This window comes from Sitodiplosis mosellana, unplaced genomic scaffold (assembly GCF_009176505.1).
Source record: "Sitodiplosis mosellana isolate CC-2019 unplaced genomic scaffold, AAFC_SMos_1.0 Smas_scaffold_1, whole genome shotgun sequence".
NCBI lineage: Eukaryota > Metazoa > Arthropoda > Insecta > Diptera > Cecidomyiidae > Sitodiplosis > Sitodiplosis mosellana.
In genome coordinates this window covers 12,681,258-12,700,882 of record NW_022595244.1, presented here as the reverse complement: position 1 = coordinate 12,700,882, position 19,625 = coordinate 12,681,258, and the positions used below count along the sequence as shown (strand labels likewise).

Here is a 19,625-nt window from a genome sequence, read left to right as displayed (position 1 = left end):
CAGACAAAAACATCGCAAAACATCACCTTAGGCATTCATTTTATAGCAATACGTTACTTTGAACCGTGTGAAAACGTTCCATATACTTACTATCTCAATTCAACAGCTGCGTTCCATTCAATCGCACTGGAATATTCACAATACAAACACAGCGCAAATCAACGTCATGCGTTCCCTTCGATAAGCATAAATTAGCGTCTGCTCACGACAATGAATCAAAGAAAGTAACAAATCGATTGAATAAATTACCGTTTCGACAAAACGTAATCAGTAGCGTTTACAAATCAAACTATCTTCGTCTGTCTCTTTTTCTTCGTTAGCTATATTTGATATCGCATTTATTTCTGGTATGCGTTTTGTGCTGGTGCGTTCCCCTTCAACTTGTTTCCATATCGAAGGTGTAAAAACTAATGAAATTACATAAAATTAAGTAATAGGTTATTAGTCATTACCAATGTTGACGCATGAAACGGTAAACGGTTTAACATTTAATGTTCAGTCAACTCACATTTGCACTGATGAGATTGATTTACACTACAAATTGTATCAGATAATACCTTGAATGGTAACTCGCTTTGATTGATTGATACAATCTTATCCTTTTACTGTTTAGTTGTTGGTTTTATCAGTTGTTTGTTTATTGTATTAGTTGAAGGATTTTTTTTTTCATACTCTTTGTTCCAATATCATTCAAGAATCAATACACGACGATATTATAGCATATTGAAGATTTAAAAAAAAATGAAGTAACATCTTCTATTCTAAAATTGCGCACACAGTATGGTGTGAAATAGGTCAAAAAAAAAAAAAAACAATTCGTTACATCGAAATTTTCACGAAGGCAAGGAGTAGCTGATGTTTCCACTAGCTACAACCAGTTGGCATTGCAATCGGTCACCAACGCTTCCCCAGCCACATCGAAAACCTGTTAAATACCCAATTTGCGCGCCTCACATTTTGATGGCACACTAAACGCACTCGGTTACACCAACAAACACAACACAAAGTTATGCCAAAATATTGAAGAGAAAAAAAAATATGGCGCTGTATCGAATTGATTAAAGAGCGAAAATACTCGGTTGAAATTGGTTAAAATACAAGCAAGTAAATGTTTATATTTGTGCGTTTCAGTGAAACTGAAATCCAAATCAGTTCATCGTTCAATCAATCATTTGCATTTGATTCGATTGAATTTCAATAAAATATCGTTTATCTCGCATGCATCGACTGAATGGTATTTATTTTATTTTTCGTCATTTCAATTACAATGTATTTTTTTATAGTGGAAAATATGCTAATTACGGAATTGATTCGAAATTCACAACTGCTGTGCAAACAAATTGAATTGAAATGGTTTCGATGTAGGAAAGAAATGAAAACACACAAAAAATGCTGAATGCTATCCGATTGGGAAAATAATTTCGGTTGTGTCGCAAGTGTTTTGGTTTATGAATGTGTTATTTGGTGTTAAGTGGTTGTGAACTAAATTTCACGGTGTTGTTCACGCAGTGTTTTCAAAATGAGCTCTTAATTGAAACTTATTATGTTGATCGTTTGCAATTCATCCGGAATGTGACAACAGGCCCATTGTATTGCATTTTTTTTTTCACGTAAATCACAATAATATTATGGATACACACTAGTGCATATTTAAAATTAAACCATTCATTGTGACACTGCGGTGAGACAGAAATATATCGATGTTTCTGTTGTTTTGGGGTCATACCTATATAAGGTTTATTTCCTAATTCCACAAACAACCCACATTGATCCACCTAACATGGATAATGCGAACGGGTTATAAATCATTTATTGGGTTTCAAGCAGTTGTGATACAAATTGAAAAGCAATTAGCAGTCTTTTTCGTTTGAAATATTTATAACCATATGGCATTGTGTGTTTGCTTTTTCTCTTTCTATTTCCAGAAAACAATCAGGTGAAACAAACGGATATTTACGATACGAGAATATGTGCAATGAGAAACAGGATCTAAGCAACACAGGCAAAACAATTCAGTGCAATGAATAACAGTAAGAAATCACATAAAGGAAATAATTTGTCATCGCCGCCACAGCCGCCAACCAAGTTAAAGATCATCACGAATGGCAATGGTATGACTGCAATCCCAGTAAATGGAAAAGTTCGAGGCAGGCCTCCAAAGCAGACATCAAGTACGAAAACCAACCCATTGGATGTGTTCACATTTGTGAGTAAAATTAATGTTTAAATCCGTGGAGAAAAAAAAATGGAATTGGTTTCATATGTTATATTTTTTCATGGCATACAGCGACCGAATGGAGCAAAGTCAAGCAAAGAGTCGAACACGGCATCATCTTCAAAGAGCTATGGATCTTACAAACAGCTAACGCAAAACCAAAAAGTATATCCATCATCGTCGACGTCAAATAGCAAATCGAGCGGTAGTAATAGTGTAAATAATAACAATAGTACAAGTAAAAATAATAACAATGAGAACCGAAGTTCGGGCAGTATTGTAAAAACGGCGATGGTCAAACGAAATAGCCCGACAAATGCACATCAACCGGCGCGATCATTTCAGTATGAGAGTTTCCATGTATTCAATTGGGATGAGTATTTGAAGGTAAGCAAATTTTTGCTATTCAAATTTTTTCGTGTCGAAAACAAAAGTTAATGAAATTTATTAATCGGTTGCATATGATTTGAATTCCGAAGGAAACGAATAGTGAAGCAGCGCCACCAGAGTGTTTTAAACAAGCCCTTAATCCGCCACCGAACGAGTTCAAAATTGGCATGAAACTTGAAGCATTAGATCCACGGTGTGTCACATCGACGTGCATTGGAACGGTTATAAATGTGCTCGGCTCAAGACTGAGGATTCGATTGGACGGCAGTGATAATCAAAATGATTTCTGGCGTTTAGTTGATAATTCAAATGAAATTCATGCCATTGGTTACTGTGAACGCAAGGGTGGTCAACTGCAACCTCCATTAGGCTATGCGAAAAATGTGAACGGCTGGCAATCGTTTCTAGTTAAGCAATTGAAAAATGCAGTACTTGCACCTGAAGAAATATTTCTACCTGAACCACCAACGCCGAAAAAGAATCTGTTCAAGGTGAGCTTTGAAAAGATTCGATCAATAGCTTGAGTAAATAAACTCATTTTTTATGTGTTAAATCATTTAGGTGGGACAAAAATTGGAGGCTGTCGACAAAAAGAACCCACAACTAATATGCTGTGCAACAGTTGATGCGGTTAAAGATGATCAAGTCCATGTAGCATTTGATGGTTGGCGTGGAGCATTTGATTATTGGACACGATACGATTCGCGTGACATTTTCCCAGTTGGCTGGTGTACACGAAGTTTACATCCCGTACAACCGCCTGGCCATCGAAACAAATTCGATGCGGCAAATAAACGAAAGACAGCAAAGCCTTCAAATATTCTGATACCTGATGACTCCCTGCCCACAGCAACTCCTATTACAATCCATTTCCATACAAAATGCCGTGGCGGACGTTTTATCAATAGCTCAAAGCTTCCGTCCATGGTAACGGCACCCTCACATCACCTGCTCGCCAAACTTTGCCTACAAGAAATTTTGGCTGCATCACGTGACACATCACAGCTGTCACCTTTGCTATTCGCTTTGGAAGGTGAAGTCATCATTGTCACAGCGGCTGGAAAGAATTTTACGGTAACAATTACATCATATTTCGTTTAGTTTGTGAGTTTCTTTTTAATTTTTTTTGATCATTTCATGGATTAACAGGTGAAAATTCCTTGGAAACCAAATGATATGCTGAGCGATGCTCAAATGACACAATTCCTGCAGATAATTTGTCGAACATGCGACGCATGTGAGAACCTGATAACTTTGGATCCGGGTCCAGAGCAATGTGAAACATGTGCAGAGGAGGAGGAACGGGAAGCTCTGCTGGAGCAAGAAGAAGAGGTGAGACGGTACAAAGAAACAGAACGAAAGGAAAAAGGGCGTCAGAATCAGTTGAAAAAATCTGTGAAATACGAAACCGAGAGCGATTCATCGAGTAGCGATCGACCGTTAAAATACACCATAAAAAAGGTGAAGAATGAATACACTTTTGAAAATGATAATGATCTGATGACGATCGGTGTATCGGAGGTTGAAAGTCCTGCCGAGGAGGAGGAGGAAGAAGAGGAACAAGAAGAAGAGGAAGAAGAAGAAAATGTTTCGAGTACTACGGCACAAGCAATTACAACCACCACTACAACGACTACGGGTAGTGCATCGCTTTCCTTTACCGGACCAGCGACGCCATTTACAAATGCATCATCACGGCTACCGACCGGCCCACCACAGGAATGGTCCGTTGAAGGTGTTATCAAATTCATCGCAGACACAGATCCAGCGTTGGCTGTTCATGCCGAACTATTTCGCAAGCATGTGAGTTGTTGTTTCCGATTGATATATTGGTTCTAGCTGACTATTGAGTTCGAACATAACGTTGACGACTTTTTTTTATTCATTCATAGGAAATCGATGGCAAAGCATTATTGCTTCTCAATTCGGATATGATGATGAAGTACATGGACATGAAATTGGGTCCTGCGCTGAAAATTTGCAATCTAGTAAATCGAATCGCACGGAGAAAGCACTAATTATATTCGTTGAAGTGGCGCCGTCGTTCAAGAATAAACAATCAAAAACTTCGCAAAAATACAACACTTTTTTTATAGACACATAAGAAATACGTAATAGCTTTTTGGCAGTAGAATGGCGATCTTGTCTTTTAAATGCGAGATTGCCCCGTTGAAATCGATCTACTCACACAAATCTCCACAGCCCACGAAAATAATTGTAGAATAGCACTAATTTGAAATGATCTAAAAGAAAACAAAAACAAAAACCTCGTTGTAAAATTTTGTAAAATTATACTTTAGATGAAGTCTCTTTAGCTTCGGTCTTTACAATCGAAGTCGGTTCAATTGCTGAATTCGGAACATTGAATTATTTATAAATAATTCTTCTTCTAATTCTTCTTTTATTTTTTATTAATTTTTAGTTGTACCTTCTGTTTCAAGTTGATTTGAAAGTTTATGTGTTAATTCAGAATAAACACTATAAAAATTTTCTCTTATTTTTAACTCTTGTTTTCGATTGTTTTCATTATTACATTTGGAAATTGAGAAATGATTATTTTTACCTATGATGATAATATTTTGTATAAAGCCAATTGAAATGCCATGTAATTTGTGCAGAAAAATACAGAAATAGACACTCGAAGACCGCCAATGGTTCTAAGAATGATAAACTCAAATACAAATACAAATAGAACACGTAAATTACATTACTTTGTGCGATTTAATATATCACACATTGAGAAAAAATCCTGTAAAATCACATAAAAAAAACACACACACCAATCTCACATTCAAACACAATTATAGAATAAAATTAAAGGCAAAATTAATTCAACTTTGAGCTTTTGTTCATTAGTTAGTACAGAATTTATTAGAAATTGTTCGAACGCGCATATTGTGGACTGAAAAATTCCTGAAAAGTTTGATTTTTTTTTTAATTCTTCATAAAAAACCAATTTTTTTTAGTCACCATTTATTTGGTAGTTGAGGAGTTCTTTATTTATCTTCTAACTTGCTAATATTTTAGTCTCGTTCCATTCACAATTGGATCACTATGACGGTTACTTCTACGGTTAAATCTATTCCCGTATTCAACCTTGGATATGTGCCTGGAATCGGATGCATTTGGGTTTACACAGGAAAAAATTAAAGTCTACACCTCGGCGTTTTCTCAGCTAAAGACGCATTCAGCCGATATTTCTGCTTGTAATTTGAGCTGCGGCATACAAGCACACATTGGCAGGAGAAAAATGATATATATTTATATAAACATAATTTTTTTTTGAATAATAATAAAAAAATAAGAAACATGTTTTTGTTCAGTTTTTACATTGGTTTTATATTTGGCTGATTCAAACACAGTCACTATTCAATATATCGCATTGAACGTATTCATTTCGCCATTTAGCGTTATGTCAAAATACATAAGTCATGAATCAAGTATTATCAACTAGTTTTACCTAAATTGACGCAAAATTTCAATGTGTCTTTGTCAGTATGGTGCAAAAGAACATATAAAACAGAAGCAAAATGTCTCTGTTTCGTCGACCAAAAAAAGCGGCTGTACATCGTCGAGTGTTCAGTGCTGTAGACGACGATGAAAGTACTGAAAATTCAGGAAAAAATTGTGTAGAAGACGAATTGTGTAGAAGCATTAAAACACCATCACTTCTAAGCTTTGGAGACGAAGGCATGTTCTACAGTACAAACTTTGTGTGACTATTTGATGTTAAAATGTATAGATAATTGATAAATTTATTTATATCTATTTCAGAAGATGAAGCTGAAGTGTTTCAGATTAAAAAATCTTCTCAAAGTAAGAAGGTTATGAAGATGCTAGACAAGGAGCGACGTAAGAAGAAAAGTAAAGAAAAAGATCAATCGAATGCAATCGTTCAAGATTCGTCGATGAGTGAAGGAAAATCCAACAACGGTTTCAACAATGAAACAAATCCATATGACGTTGTTTGTCCAGCATCATTTGGAAAAAATTCGTCCGATCAGGCAAAATCATCACATGTTTCCAAACATACTGAAATACGTACTGATGACTTTGTGGTAAGAATACAAATCAACCAGTTCATATATGAACTGATATATCAGTCATTTTTACGAAGAAATTTCTATCGTATGGCTATAATTCATTATCTTAATTCTACATCTGTTATAGCTTGTTGTTAAGAAAACAGAAACTGAGCCGAGTCTTGTGTTGAATGGTCGAGCAGCGTTGTGTGCGGGACGTGATGATATGTCATCATCTGAGGATGAATCTGTGACAAAAGAACAACATCAACATCGTTTTACAAAACCAGACAATTTCAAAGCATTACTAGAAAGTGGAGCTATTCCCGATGCTCACATGATTCACGAAGCACGTAAAAAAAGGCAATTGGCACGAGAATTGGGTTAGTTATGGAGTGAATAATTAATTAAAAGACTAGAATTTTTGGTGAAAATTGATTATTTTATATTTTTCAGGTGATTTTATTCCAATTGAAGACAATGAGCAAGTAGATAATAAAAAAGGACGGCTAATACGTGAAGAAGCTGAAGATGATGTATCGGACGAAGAGCGAGTTAATATGTCGGCCATAACGGGACAAAAGGAATTGGATGAGAGACGAGAAAAGTTTTATTCTGTTCAAGGACATGGTTAGATTAACAATATTTTCCGTTGAAATAATTGATCAAGAGTCATAATATGTATTTGTAGGTTCTGATGAAGATTCCGATTTGGACATACATGAGTGGGAAAGTCAACAAATTCGAAAAGCAATAAGTGGCTCGCAGTTGATTAATGCGCAACAAGAAGCCTTTTCGCATTTCTTAATTAGAGATGGGTCGAATGACTCTTTAAGCTCTGCGCAAATTTCAACTGGAAATCTCTTGAAACTGGCTTATGCGAGCTCGAACATTCATAAGTCACCATCTACGAAATTAAATCAAATCAAAACCGGGAAGAAAACAGGGCCAAAAATGCCGCACGAAGTGCTTGATATTGTGAAAGAACGTTTGAATCAAGTGGAAGAATCGAAAAGTGAACATTTGAGCCAAATTCAAAAAATCAACAATGATTTGAATGTTTTAACACTCGAAGAACTAAATCTGGAGCAAAATGCTCCAGTTGTTGCATCGAAGTTTCTTTTTTATCAGGAGCTCAAAGGTTATATATACGACCTTATCGAATGCTTTGATACAAAAGTTCCCCAAATAAATGAACTTGAACGAAAATATATGGCCGCGGAAGTAAAATATGCACATTTTCTGATCGAACGCCGACGACAAGATGTGCGTGATCAAGCTAGAGATTGTGTTGCATCGCAAAGTAAATTGAATTATTTAGTATTTTCTGATTTTATACATTTCATTGACATTATCTTCCCTTCAGAATCTGTACATATAGCATCATCCTTTCGAAAGGAGGAAGAACAGCAAATTCAACGTGCAGCCGAACGTGAAGGGCGTCGTACGCGGCGCCGAAGAGGTAATCTATTTGAAATTCATTAAATGAACTGTATAATTGACGCACAATTTCGTTATACAGACCGTGAACGTAGATGCACTACTAATGATCACCTAGACGGCATGTCAAGTGACGATGAAATACCCGACCAAGAAAGTACTACGTATAAAAATCAGATTAGTAAGTTTATCCCATGAGTGAACTTTTTTCTGAATTAAGAAGATAAAATAATGAAAAATGTTATTATCCACAGAACAAATAAATGCGGAAGCATTGCTTGTTTTTGAAGATTGTGCGGACGAGTTCAGTGATTTGTCGTCGATTTTGGGGCATTTTGAGGCATGGCGCAATCACGACATTGACTCCTACAAGGAAACATATTTTAGTCTTTGCTTGCCAAAGGTAAAATAAATTTTGTTTCTGATGCAGATTTAGTTTTTTTTTAATGCTTTTTCTTCATTTTATTTTTAGATTATCGGTCCAATTCTTCGCTTGAATTTGTTGACTTGGAATCCACTGAATAACGATTGCAAAGACTTAGAGAAAATGAAATGGTTTGAAATTATAATGAGATATGGATTTATACCATCTGAAACGGAAATTCGATTGTTCGACGATCCAGATATCCGATTAGTGCCAACTTTAATGGAGAAAATAGTTTTACCTAAAATAACCGGTATTGAAACGTCGAAAGGTCGATTTTCGACTAATTTTTACCTCTTTTTGAGTTAATTTGTGATTTATACCTCTTTTTGAATTAATTCGTGATTTATACCTCTTTTAGAGTTTATTGAAAAGGCCTGGGATCCATTGTCATCTACGCAAACACTTCGTTTGGTAACATTAATTAAACGGATGATCGCACGTTACCCAACACTCAAATCAACATCCAAATACATGAGAAATCTCATAACAACCATATTGAATGCGATGAGACTTTCACTTGAATACGATGTGTTCATTCCAATTTTCCCTAAACAGTAAAAATTCACATGTCATGAACGTTTTTTCATTCAAATTCAGAATACAATAACGAAAATTATTTTCAGGCTTCAAGATGCAAAATCTTCATTCTTTCAACGTCAGTTTAGCAGTGCACTGAAACTATTTCGAAATCTACTAAGTTGGGAGGGAATCATCAGTGACAGTCCCCTGAAGGAAATTGCCATCTCATCCTTGCTAAATAGATATTTACTGTCAGCTATACGGGTAGGAAATCTTTAAGTAATTAAATAAAATATAGTCTAATCAGGTTTCTCCTATATTTTAGATATGCACTCTAATGGACGCAGTAAATAAATCATATATAATAATAAACACATTGCCTTGTGTTTGGCTTCAACAAAGCTCCATACTTCAAAGTCTTGATTTATTTATCCAGTTCCTTCGATCATTGATAACAAAAATTGATGTTGATAGTGATGCGGGTAGAAAAATTAGACTTATTTTCGAAATACTTCGATTGCCGCTAAATACTTCTATTTGTTGAAAATAATTAGCAAAACTTGCAAATTATGATAATAAAGTGATTGTAAGGATTGAAATGATGTTTTTTATTTGGTAAAAATTTGCTGAATTATAGCCGTGACATCTGACATATTGCTTTAGCCATCCATTATGTTGGTGATTGTTTTGACCTATTATTTATTTGTTTATAATGGAAACTAATTGAGTTATGTCAATGTAATACAAAGATTAACTTAAATTGTTTCTATGTTTTGGTCTCGATATGAATTATAAGGTAGGTCAGAATGGGCTCAAAATCAATCCGAAGCTTTGTCTCGACACGCCAAAACTTTTGGCTTTTACAGATCTCAATTGTCTTGAAAATTTTTTTAGATATCCGACGAACTACTTGCGGTGAATTTGGTGGAATGTATGCACAGTAGATGTAGATGACGTGTGATTTGGTACTGACTTTCACACAAACATATTCCAAATCGTCAGCACCGGTAATTTTTATTTCTTCACTGGAGAATTTTTCGTTTTTAGTCGCAATTCCACCGCCACCGAGAATGTCACAAGTAATTATGATAATAGAAAAGTAAAGAAAAAAAGTAATTTTTCCCGAAAAAAAGTAATTGAGGTACAAAAAGTAATTGAGGTAGATGCCATCAATAGTTTGGTTATGTCTGTTCGGCATAAACCACAAACCCCAAGTATTCTTGAATACATTATCTTGAAAAATAAAAATTAATCGTTTATAAAATAAAAATGAAGATGAAAAAAGACAGTTTGGTGTGGGCTCGATTGCGTTTTATTCCAAATGCGGCATGACAAAAATGAAATTTGTATATAATTTATTTTATATCTTAAAAATAAAAACTCAGCTAAAACTTATTTCAAGCTGGATTTTATATCTATTAGTATTTCAAAACCAATGTCGTTTTCAAGAACGAACCAGAAATTGTTTTCCATTTCAAATTCTTACTGAAGTAATAGCGTGCCAAAAAGTAATAGAGAAAGTAATTTGATAGTTTTGAAAAGTAATTGCAAAGTAATGCAAAGAGTGATTTCTTCCTCGATTTCAGTACATTTGTATGACTTAAGTTCTCTATCATATTTATTTACATATTCTTAGCACCTACTTATAAACTATTGATGAATTATAATTTCAATTTGTCACTTTAGTCAACTTCTTCAACGGTTGGTCCTTGATAGTTGTTGAAATTGTTTCCGGCTTGTTGGCCACAGTTGCTCGTTCCGGCGCCTGCTCCGCCCGTGTGGATCTTTGTCATGATTGGCGAACAAAGTTGACTGACCTCTTGCATTTTGTGTTCGAATTCCTCTTTATCGGCCAGTCCGTTTTCATCAAGCCATTTGATTGTTTCTTCACAGCAGTTGCGAGCCTTCGATTTCTCTTCTTCAGACAATTTGTCACCGGCTTGGTCGATTGCTTGTTTCACGCTGAACACATAGCCCTCGAGATTGTTACGGACTGCAATCTTCTCGCGTTGTTTCTCATCCTCGTCTCGATAGCGCTCGGCTTCGGCCAACATTCGATCGATTTCGGATTGTGATAGCCGACCCTTGTCGTTTTTGATGGTGATGTTCTTCGAGTTGCCGGTGCTCATTTCTTTCGCTGTCACATTCAGAATACCGTTTGCGTCCAAATCGAATGTGACCTCAACTTTTGGAATGCCACGCGGTGCCGGTGGGATGCCGCTCAATTCGAATTTGCCCAGCACATTGTTGTCCTTGGTCATGGCTCGCTCACCCTCGAACACTTGAATCGAAACGCCTGGTTGGTTGTCGGCGTATGTGGTGAATGTCTGCGTTTGTTTGCATGGAATGCGAGCATTCCGTTCGACGATCTTCGTCATTACTCCACCGGCCGTTTCAATGCCCAATGAGAGTGGTGTTACGTCAACCAAAAGCACGTCTTGGATCTTGCTGTCTTTGCTACCGGTCAAAATAGCTGCTTGTACTGCTGCACCGTATGCAACTGCCTCGTCTGGGTTGATTGACAAGTTCAGTTGTTTTCCGTTGAAGAAGTTCTGCAAAAGCGATTGAACCTTTGGAATGCGCGTTGATCCGCCGACCAAAACAATCTCATCAATCTTGGATTTGTCCAATTTGGCGTCGGCCAGTGCCTTTTCCACTGGTTGTAGTGTGGCTCGGAACAAATCACCGCACAATTCCTCGAAACGAGCTCGCGATATTTTCGTGTAGAAGTCGATGCCCTCGAACAATGAGTCGATTTCGATGGTGGCCTCTGTGCTCGCAGATAGTGTACGCTTGGCTCGTTCGGCTGCCGTTCTCAAGCGTCGCAGTGCTCGTGGATTGGTTTTCATATCTTTCTTGTACTTGCGTTTGAACTCCTCGGCCAAGTGTGTTACCAATCGGTTGTCGAAGTCTTCGCCGCCCAAATGTGTGTCACCGGCCGTGGATCGTACTTCAAACAGCGAGCCCTCATCGATGGTCAGTACTGATACATCGAATGTACCGCCACCCAAGTCGAAGATGAGCACGTTCTTTTCGCTCTTGAGATTCTTATCCAATCCGTATGCTAAGGCGGCTGCTGTTGGTTCGTTGATGATACGAAGCACGTTGAGCCCGGCAATCACACCAGCATCTTTTGTTGCCTCACGTTGTGCGTTGTTGAAGTAGGCTGGTACTGTGATTACAGCGTCGGTGACCGATTCGCCCAGATATGCCTCGGCTGTCTCCTTCATCTTTGTCAAAACCATCGAGCTGACTTCCTCTGGTGCGAATCGTTTACGTTCTCCTTTGAACTCGGCCACAATTTTCGGCTTGCCATTTTCACTGAGCACTGTAAACGGCCAATGTTTCATGTCCTCTTGGATTTTCGGATCGTCGAATTTGCGGCCAATCAATCGCTTGGCGTCGAAGATGGTGTTTTTCGGATTCATGGCGACTTGATTTTTGGCCGCATCGCCAATCAAACGTTCGGTGTCAGTGAACGCTACATAGCTCGGCGTTGTTCTGTTGCCTTGGTCGTTGGCGATGATCTCAACTTTTCCATGTTGGAACACTCCAACGCACGAATATGTTGTTCCCAAATCAATTCCTACTGCAGGCATCTTTATATGATATTCACTTTTTTCACTTTTTTCACTGTTCACAACAATACTTGTTTCACTTGTGTATCGGTTTATGCTTTTTTATTCAAAGTTTCGCTTTAATTTGTCTCCTCCTTACTTTTCTTTCTTTGAAGTGTTTGCTTCTCTGTTTATTTTTCAACTGACTGCGATACAGCCGCCGCACGGTATTTATACTGTTTTGTTGTGTTCGAGAAGCTTCGCATAGAAAGCGTTGGATGTTTGTCGACCTTGTGATGTTTTCACGTACACTCTAGAACGTTCGCTGTGTATTGTTATATGGCGTTCGAATGCGGTAGACGCGTCGACGCATTTACTAGGTTTACGGGGAAATGTATAGAAAGTTCGATGTTTGAAGTTCATTCACAGTGTTGAATGAACTATATGTGCGTATATACGTATGTACAAATGATCTAAACAGAAACGGCGATGAGCGAAAAATATTCTTCAGATTTTTGTGTGAAAACAAACTGCTCTCACATGATGAATGATACAAACAATTTTTTTCATGAAGATATTTTTTTTGAATATTCATATAGTATGTTTGGTACTTTTGATGAAGAAGAAACTGATGAGAAAAACACTCAAATCGTTTGAATGTGAATGTATTTGCGAACGATTTGTATGGAAACGAAGATTTCGTTGTAGAATTGAATCGAATTGGATGATGTAATTCGTCAAGTTGAGCTCATGCATTTAACGGATTATACTGATCTGTTCTGTTTCGGTTGCTAAACAACTTTTGCTTATCCATTGTATTAAAAACATCACTTTCTTCGCACACCAATGCATTACATTTCAAAATCATATAGAATTTGCTCAAAATTTTGCGATTTAAATTTGCACTCAGTGCATGATCGTTCATATATTCGCTTATGATTTGAAATGTACACGATTTTCAAAAGCAGAATTGTTGTTCTTTGTAATTAAACTATCGCCACATTTAAAGTAAAATCATGAAGTCGTGTAAAATAAAACTTCTATCCAAAACTGTACCCGTATGCACACGTCGTGTGTCACACGAAAAATTGAACATAAACGCGTAAAACCACAAATTACAGCGCAATGAATAAACCATGATAAGTAAATGTTCTTTCACAACGAATAAACGGACACGAAATTTCAACAAATGGACGAACAGTCTGAAAAAGAAGGAAAAAGTATACGAACCGTCAACCTTGCAATTCGTTGATATTCGTTTACAGCACAGTTACGGAAATACGAACTGAGTTCCAATTGGTCACACTGATATTTTTAATTAAACTGAATTCGTTACACCCGTCGAACATAACATATTAATTTAAAAAATGTGCATTCAGTTCATATTTGCACACTGGAGGAAAATGTGGTGTTTGTTGAGCTCATCTGCTGATTTTCTTCCAAATTGAATAGTTTGAACGAGTAAATAGAACACAAAAATCAAAGTAATTAAAAATGAGAAAGTGTTAAAAAAACGTAGAATAATTTGTGAGCATTTTGAACATTGTGAGCTTTGATAGTTGCCCAGTCGTCGAATTATTTGAAAGAAAGAAGCAAAAGTGAAAGATGCTATGTAAGCAAACTCCAAATCGTTGTAAGTTTAGCGAAATATTTAAGCAAAATTATCATTTAATTGTTGGAATTCAAATATGAAAAGTTTTGTTTTGTTCGTGATGTGTCGCACAATATTTACGTGAATCTTCTTCATTAGCAGGCTGAACCTCTTTGTGGGCAAATCAACACAAACTTTAAGTCTCCTCCTTTGAACAAATGTATGCAGAATTGAAATGGTGATCGAACGTAATCTCGTCAACGCAAATGACGAAAAACGAACGTTAGTTTGAATTCATCAAATCTTTTCATTGCATTTTTTTTATTGGAACTAAATTTTTTTAAGGAAAAACATCAAAGGAACTTTCAACAATTTACCATGATTTATCATATTAGATTGTAATGTTTGAGTAAAAAGAACTTCATTTAACGTGTACTCCATTTTGTTATGTTTTTCACATTGAATTTCGTTTCAGTGTGATAAAATCACTGAACATAAAAACAGAATTTTAAGGAATGTTATCAATATATTGATATTTTGAATTGATCGTGCCATATTTATAAGTCGAAAGCTTGATATTTGGCCAGCTGGTTCATTTTGCTTCATTCAAATGTCGAAAATTTATTTTCACTTGTTTGTGTTTTTTTTTAAACTTTAGTCACATGATTCGAAAGTTCTTTAAAATAAAAGTTTTATCTATTATTGATGTGAATAGAATTTGCAACACCACATGGTGTTTAGCTATGGGTTCTAACTTTTTTTATATTTTATAACTCGTCTTTATTTTGTTTAAGTATAAGCTCGGATAACTTCACAGCCTTCTTTTCAATGGTCGCCCAGAAGTCGAACGCCTTTTGATTTGGCCTTGATTTGATTGTGACACCCTCATTGTTTATATCAATGACTTGAATTTTCTCATTTCGAACCGGTTGAAATTCATCGACTGGATCACCTTCGTGGGATGGTTCACTGTGCAAAAATTGAGAAAACAATGAAAAAATGAAGAATTTTAATTTTTCAATTAAAATCTCAATGGAACCTACCCATATTTGGCGAAATTCGTAACAATTTTGCTGATACTTTCAATGGCTCGGATGCTGACTTTCGATTTTTCGTCATCTTTGCTGTTTACGATTTCATCGTAAAGAGTCCGAGCCATTTCGCATCTGAAAATTCAACGAATTTCATTAAATAATTGTTTCAAAATACTGCTTGTAATATTCACCGAAAAAGATAAAACAAATCGTCGCCATGAGAAGCACCAGTGATATTGGCTACATCAGCACTTCTAGGTATGAATGTGCTTAATTTCGAATCAACCGAAAACCTGTTTGAAAAAAACAACTTAAGTACATACTAATGAAATCACATTGTGATAATATTTAAAAATTCATAATTTTACCAGTAATAATATGTTTTGCCGGTCGATTTGGACGCGAAGGTTCTCACCGCTTTATAAATTCCATAACCAAAATTTACATCGGACAATAGCTCAACGTATTTTTTTACTACTTGGGCACTCTTTACATTGTCTCCAAAGTAAAAATTCCGAATTTCATCCACTAAATGACCATGCTCCTTTCAAAAAAGAAGAAGAACGGTTTGCTACGAAAGGTTCTGTGTATTCATTGGAAATATTCCCAATGTTTCCCGCAATAAAACATGAAAAACTGTATACTCACATTTGAATCTAATGGAATCTTAAGTCCCCTAAATGGTAGTGGCACATCGAAATTGGCAAGTAAATCATTTAACGGTGGAAACATAGAAATATATCCAACTGTTTCCTAATGATCATGAAATTGTAAACGAAACACATCAATCAGATTACTTCAATTAGTTTGTGTGTGAGCCAATGTGTATTACCAAAGAAGTCATTGAGAACATCGTATCAACATCAATATCTGTCGTTTCGTAGATTTTCTCTGGTGACTCAACAATAAAGGACTGCTTTGCATCTCTTCCTATCTCGGAAAGACAAGTTATGGATGATTTTTATGAAAATTAAAGAAATGATTTGAAAAAAATTCAGTAAATTTTGATTATGAAGTGAGTTATACTCACTCTCAATGACTGGAGTGAACGCGATTTCGAACAAAATATTCGGCACAACTAATAGACTATATTCACTGAGCTTATCCGCTGGAGCTGACATCAAAAAATTTACTAATTCATCATAAGTGTCCTTTGGTTCACCAAAATCTTTGGCTATCTTGTAAGCGAGCTCCACATGATCATTCTTTTCGGACATTGCCCAATAGTTGTCGATCACTCCGCTCATTGGAATCGCATTGCGGAAATATTTGCGAGATTCAGCCGATAAAATGTGGAAGTGAACCGACGCACCTCCTGCATATGAGTTAAAATTTGATCAAAAACTCAACATATTATCATCCATGAAATTGGATTTTGAATGATATCAGTCTGTTAAGCGGAGTGATAAGTTTACCTGCACTTTCGCCGAAGATTGTGATTCGTTTGCTATCGCCGCCAAATCGATCGATGTTCGAATGGATCCACTTCAATGCCAATTGTTGATCCTTTAAACCCATGTTACCTGAATGTTCTGGCGTATCGAGCGATAAAAATCCCAACAATCCAAGTCGATAGTTTATTGTAACCAAAATGGTTTGCTGTTCCACAATGAAATCGGGCCCATAAATATAGTCATTGCTTGAGCCTTCAGCATATCCACCACCATAAATAAAAAATAGCACAGCCAAGCTCTCATTTGGTTTCACGTCAGCTGAATGGAGAAGTAAATTTTACGACTTTGAAAAAATTAATAAAATAAAGTTATCCACACCGCACACATTGGTTATCGGAATGCAAAAAAGTCAATAAGAAAATTTATTGCAACGATGAAAACGAGGAATCTTAAAAGTCATCGAGCATTTTCGCATAATAATGAATTTAAATTTCGAGTAATGCTATCTTATCAAAGCTCCTCTATATCTGAAAATATTTTCCTATTCGCTATTATGTGGCTAAATTACGTAACTCAGTTACGTTCACCTGTGCGTTTTTTGCCAATTTTGGCTTCAAAATCATTCAAATGCCATATTTTTCTTTACCTGGAATAAAAATGTTCAATTTTAAACAGTCTTCGCTTTGTAGGTATGGTTCTGGAAACAGTTTGCCGGGTTGTATGCAGATTTTGCCATACTCAAATGCATCCAATACATTATTCCATGATTCAACTTGTTCTGGAGCCTTCAAAATAATTCAACAAAAAGTTCTAATTTATTGAGAAAAAAAACATTGAAAAGAGTTAACCTTTAATCTCAAATCTCCAATAGGCGGTTTTGCAAATGGAATCCCTTTGAAAGAGTAATACGATACTTTTTTTAATATCGTTGTTTCTAAAACTCCGCGAACTGGGCCATTTTGAGTTTCAACTATTTTATACTGCTCCGTTGATATGCCGATCACAACAGAGAAAGACAAAATAACAAACAAATTAAATCGCATCGAAAACATCTTAACTGAACAAGAGCGCACTCGATACTGCTGTCACCAACCAATCTGCAGTAAAGATAACGATTACAGCGATTCTATGTGTGAATTCACGTTTTCAATTTTGTTTTTGTTTCGTCTCCTTACTTTTTTTAGCATATGGCTTATCAGCAGTTTACAAATTTACAATAAATAAAAAAAATCCAACAATTACGTTCAAAATAAGAGTGACTACTTACGACAAACATAGCAACCAGTTCCAAATTCTTTCATTAGTCATTGAAATCAGGCAGTTTTTTTAATTGAATTGGTCTATAAAGTTCAGTTAGTTTTCAAAATTGAAAGTAGCAGCAAAATAAGAATGGAAGAAATGCACAATTGAGTTGAACTAATGAGCAAACGTTTCATTGGCGAATTGGCAACGTTTGGAGGGGTGATTGAAAACTGGAATGAAGAAATAAGAATCGACACTCTTTACGACAATTATCGATATAAGCTGAGAACCCAAATCACACTTGTATCTAACAAGTGTCACCTGAAAAAGTTCCTGAAAATGAATGATTTTTCTAAAATTCTTTATAAAAAACGCATTTTGTTTTTTTCTTTTTATTATTTTCCATGTCTGAGGATTTCTTTATTCATCTATCTCATTTACAGTCTTTACATTCTCTTAATTTACGAAAAATTTAATAAACTACTAAGATTCTAGTTCACTATCATATTTACTTATAAATTCTTAGAAGCTATTACTTATTAACTAATCAACATATTCCAATATTTTTCTATGAATTTAGTCAACTTCTTCAACGGTTGGTCCTTGATAGTTGTTGAAGGTGTTTCCGGCTTGTTGGCCACAGTTGCTCGATCCGGCGCCTGCTCCGCCCGTGTGGATCTTTGTCATGATTGGCGAACAAAGTTGACTAACCTCTTGCATTTTGTGTTCGAATTCCTCTTTATCGGCCAGTCCGTTTCCATCAAGCCATTTGATTGTTTCTTCACAGCAGTTGCGAGCCTTCGATTTCTCTTCCTCGGACAATTTGTCACCGGCTTGGTCGATTGCTTGTTTCACGCTGAACACATAGCCTTCGAGATTGTTACGAACTGCAATCTTCTCGCGTTGTTTCTCATCCTCGTCTCGATAGCGCTCGGCTTCGGCCAACATTCGATCGATTTCGGATTGTGATAGCCGACCCTTGTCGTTTTTGATGGTGATGTTCTTCGAGTTGCCGGTGCTCATTTCTTTCGCTGTCACATTCAGAATACCGTTTGCGTCCAAATCGAATGTGACCTCAACTTTTGGAATACCACGCGGTGCCGGTGGGATGCCGCTCAATTCGAATTTACCCAGCACATTGTTGTCCTTGGTCATGGCTCGCTCACCCTCGAACACTTGAATCGAAACGCCTGGTTGGTTGTCGGCGTATGTGGTGAATGTCTGCGTTTGTTTGCATGGAATGCGAGCATTTCGTTCGACGATCTTCGTCATTACTCCACCGGCCGTTTCAATGCCCAATGAGAGTGGTGTTACGTCGACCAAAAGCACGTCTTGGATCTTGCTGTCTTTGCTACCGGTCAAAATAGCTGCTTGTACTGCTGCACCGTATGCAACTGCCTCGTCTGGGTTGATTGACAAGTTCAGTTGTTTTCCGTTGAAGAAGTTCTGCAAAAGCGATTGAACCTTTGGAATGCGCGTTGATCCGCCGACCAAAACGATCTCATCAATCTTGGATTTGTCCAATTTGGCGTCAGCCAGTGCCTTTTCCACTGGTTGTAGTGTGGCTCGGAACAAATCACCGCACAATTCCTCGAAACGAGCTCGCGATATTTTCGTGTAGAAGTCGATGCCCTCGAACAATGAGTCGATTTCGATGGTGGCCTCTGTGCTCGCAGATAGTGTACGCTTGGCTCGTTCGGCTGCCGTTCTCAAGCGTCGCAGTGCTCGTGGATTGGTTGTCATATCTTTCTTGTACTTGCGTTTGAACTCCTCGGCCAAGTGTGTTACCAATCG

The 19,625-nt window shown here is 36.7% G+C and overlaps 5 protein-coding genes and 1 long non-coding RNA gene across 6 annotated transcripts; 3 read left to right on the top strand and 3 right to left on the bottom strand.

Annotated features, from left to right (window-relative positions):
- The first annotated feature begins 984 nt into the window (after nucleotides 1-984).
- Nucleotides 985-5,109, top strand: LOC129572423 (polycomb protein Scm-like). Its single transcript, XM_055452394.1, has 7 exons — nucleotides 985-1,234; nucleotides 1,926-2,206; nucleotides 2,288-2,602; nucleotides 2,695-3,096; nucleotides 3,167-3,679; nucleotides 3,755-4,408; nucleotides 4,498-5,109. Exons 2-7 carry the CDS (start codon nucleotides 2,021-2,023, stop codon nucleotides 4,621-4,623), a joined length of 2,196 nt encoding a protein of 731 aa, XP_055308369.1. The 5' UTR covers nucleotides 985-1,234; nucleotides 1,926-2,020; the 3' UTR covers nucleotides 4,624-5,109.
- A 917-nt stretch (nucleotides 5,110-6,026) lies between these two features.
- LOC129572414 (PAX3- and PAX7-binding protein 1) lies at nucleotides 6,027-9,612 on the top strand. Its single transcript, XM_055452383.1, has 12 exons — nucleotides 6,027-6,295; nucleotides 6,380-6,663; nucleotides 6,776-7,010; nucleotides 7,084-7,257; nucleotides 7,319-7,930; nucleotides 7,994-8,089; nucleotides 8,150-8,248; nucleotides 8,322-8,470; nucleotides 8,540-8,744; nucleotides 8,853-9,048; nucleotides 9,118-9,277; nucleotides 9,339-9,612. The coding sequence occupies exons 1-12, from the start codon at nucleotides 6,136-6,138 to the stop codon at nucleotides 9,555-9,557; spliced, it is 2,589 nt and encodes an 862-aa protein (XP_055308358.1). The 5' UTR covers nucleotides 6,027-6,135; the 3' UTR covers nucleotides 9,558-9,612.
- A 690-nt stretch (nucleotides 9,613-10,302) lies between these two features.
- LOC129572433 (major heat shock 70 kDa protein Ab-like) lies at nucleotides 10,303-12,784 on the bottom strand. Its single transcript, XM_055452403.1, has one exon. The coding sequence runs from the start codon at nucleotides 12,610-12,612 to the stop codon at nucleotides 10,696-10,698; it is 1,917 nt and encodes a 638-aa protein (XP_055308378.1). The 5' UTR covers nucleotides 12,613-12,784; the 3' UTR covers nucleotides 10,303-10,695.
- Nucleotides 12,785-13,947: 1,163 nt separating this feature from the next.
- Nucleotides 13,948-15,492, top strand: LOC129572406 (uncharacterized). Its single transcript, XR_008688442.1, has 2 exons — nucleotides 13,948-14,182; nucleotides 14,321-15,492. It is a non-coding gene; the product is annotated as an uncharacterized LOC129572406 (long non-coding RNA).
- Nucleotides 14,449-17,680, bottom strand: LOC129572395 (esterase B1-like). The gene is made up of 10 exons (XM_055452350.1): nucleotides 17,438-17,680; nucleotides 17,236-17,374; nucleotides 16,611-16,907; nucleotides 16,226-16,510; nucleotides 16,028-16,125; nucleotides 15,844-15,948; nucleotides 15,564-15,739; nucleotides 15,387-15,488; nucleotides 15,205-15,327; nucleotides 14,449-15,130 (listed from the first exon to the last, which is right to left on the bottom strand). The coding sequence occupies exons 1-10, from the start codon at nucleotides 17,639-17,641 to the stop codon at nucleotides 14,929-14,931; spliced, it is 1,731 nt and encodes a 576-aa protein (XP_055308325.1). The 5' UTR covers nucleotides 17,642-17,680; the 3' UTR covers nucleotides 14,449-14,928.
- A 527-nt stretch (nucleotides 17,681-18,207) lies between these two features.
- On the bottom strand, nucleotides 18,208-19,619 carry LOC129572401 (major heat shock 70 kDa protein Ba-like). Its single transcript, XM_055452364.1, has one exon. The coding sequence runs from the start codon at nucleotides 19,572-19,574 to the stop codon at nucleotides 18,408-18,410; it is 1,167 nt and encodes a 388-aa protein (XP_055308339.1). The 5' UTR covers nucleotides 19,575-19,619; the 3' UTR covers nucleotides 18,208-18,407.
- Nucleotides 19,620-19,625: the final 6 nt, after the last annotated feature.

Bases quoted from the DNA above. Each gene is read 5' to 3' on its own strand.
- LOC129572395 (XM_055452350.1), bottom strand. From the start codon at position 17,641: ATGTTTTCGATGCGATTTAATTTGTTTGTTATTTTGTCTTTCTCTGTT. The intron at 16,908-17,235 runs GTAAAGAAAAAT...TTCTCCATTCAG, and splicing joins ATTGAACATTTTTATTCCAG to CTGACGTGAAACCAAATGAG. The intron at 16,511-16,610 runs GTAAACTTATCA...ACTCATATGCAG, and splicing joins AATCTTCGGCGAAAGTGCAG to GAGGTGCGTCGGTTCACTTC.
- LOC129572401 (XM_055452364.1), bottom strand. From the start codon at position 19,574: ATGACAACCAATCCACGAGCACTGCGACGCTTGAGAACGGCAGCCGAA.
- LOC129572414 (XM_055452383.1), top strand. From the start codon at position 6,136: ATGTCTCTGTTTCGTCGACCAAAAAAAGCGGCTGTACATCGTCGAGTG. The intron at 8,249-8,321 runs GTAAGTTTATCC...TATTATCCACAG, and splicing joins TACGTATAAAAATCAGATTA to AACAAATAAATGCGGAAGCA. The intron at 8,745-8,852 runs GTATTGAAACGT...TACCTCTTTTAG, and splicing joins AGTTTTACCTAAAATAACCG to AGTTTATTGAAAAGGCCTGG.
- LOC129572433 (XM_055452403.1), bottom strand. From the start codon at position 12,612: ATGCCTGCAGTAGGAATTGATTTGGGAACAACATATTCGTGCGTTGGA.
- LOC129572423 (XM_055452394.1), top strand. From the start codon at position 2,021: ATGAATAACAGTAAGAAATCACATAAAGGAAATAATTTGTCATCGCCG. The intron at 2,207-2,287 runs GTGAGTAAAATT...CATGGCATACAG, and splicing joins CATTGGATGTGTTCACATTT to CGACCGAATGGAGCAAAGTC. The intron at 3,097-3,166 runs GTGAGCTTTGAA...TAAATCATTTAG, and splicing joins CGAAAAAGAATCTGTTCAAG to GTGGGACAAAAATTGGAGGC.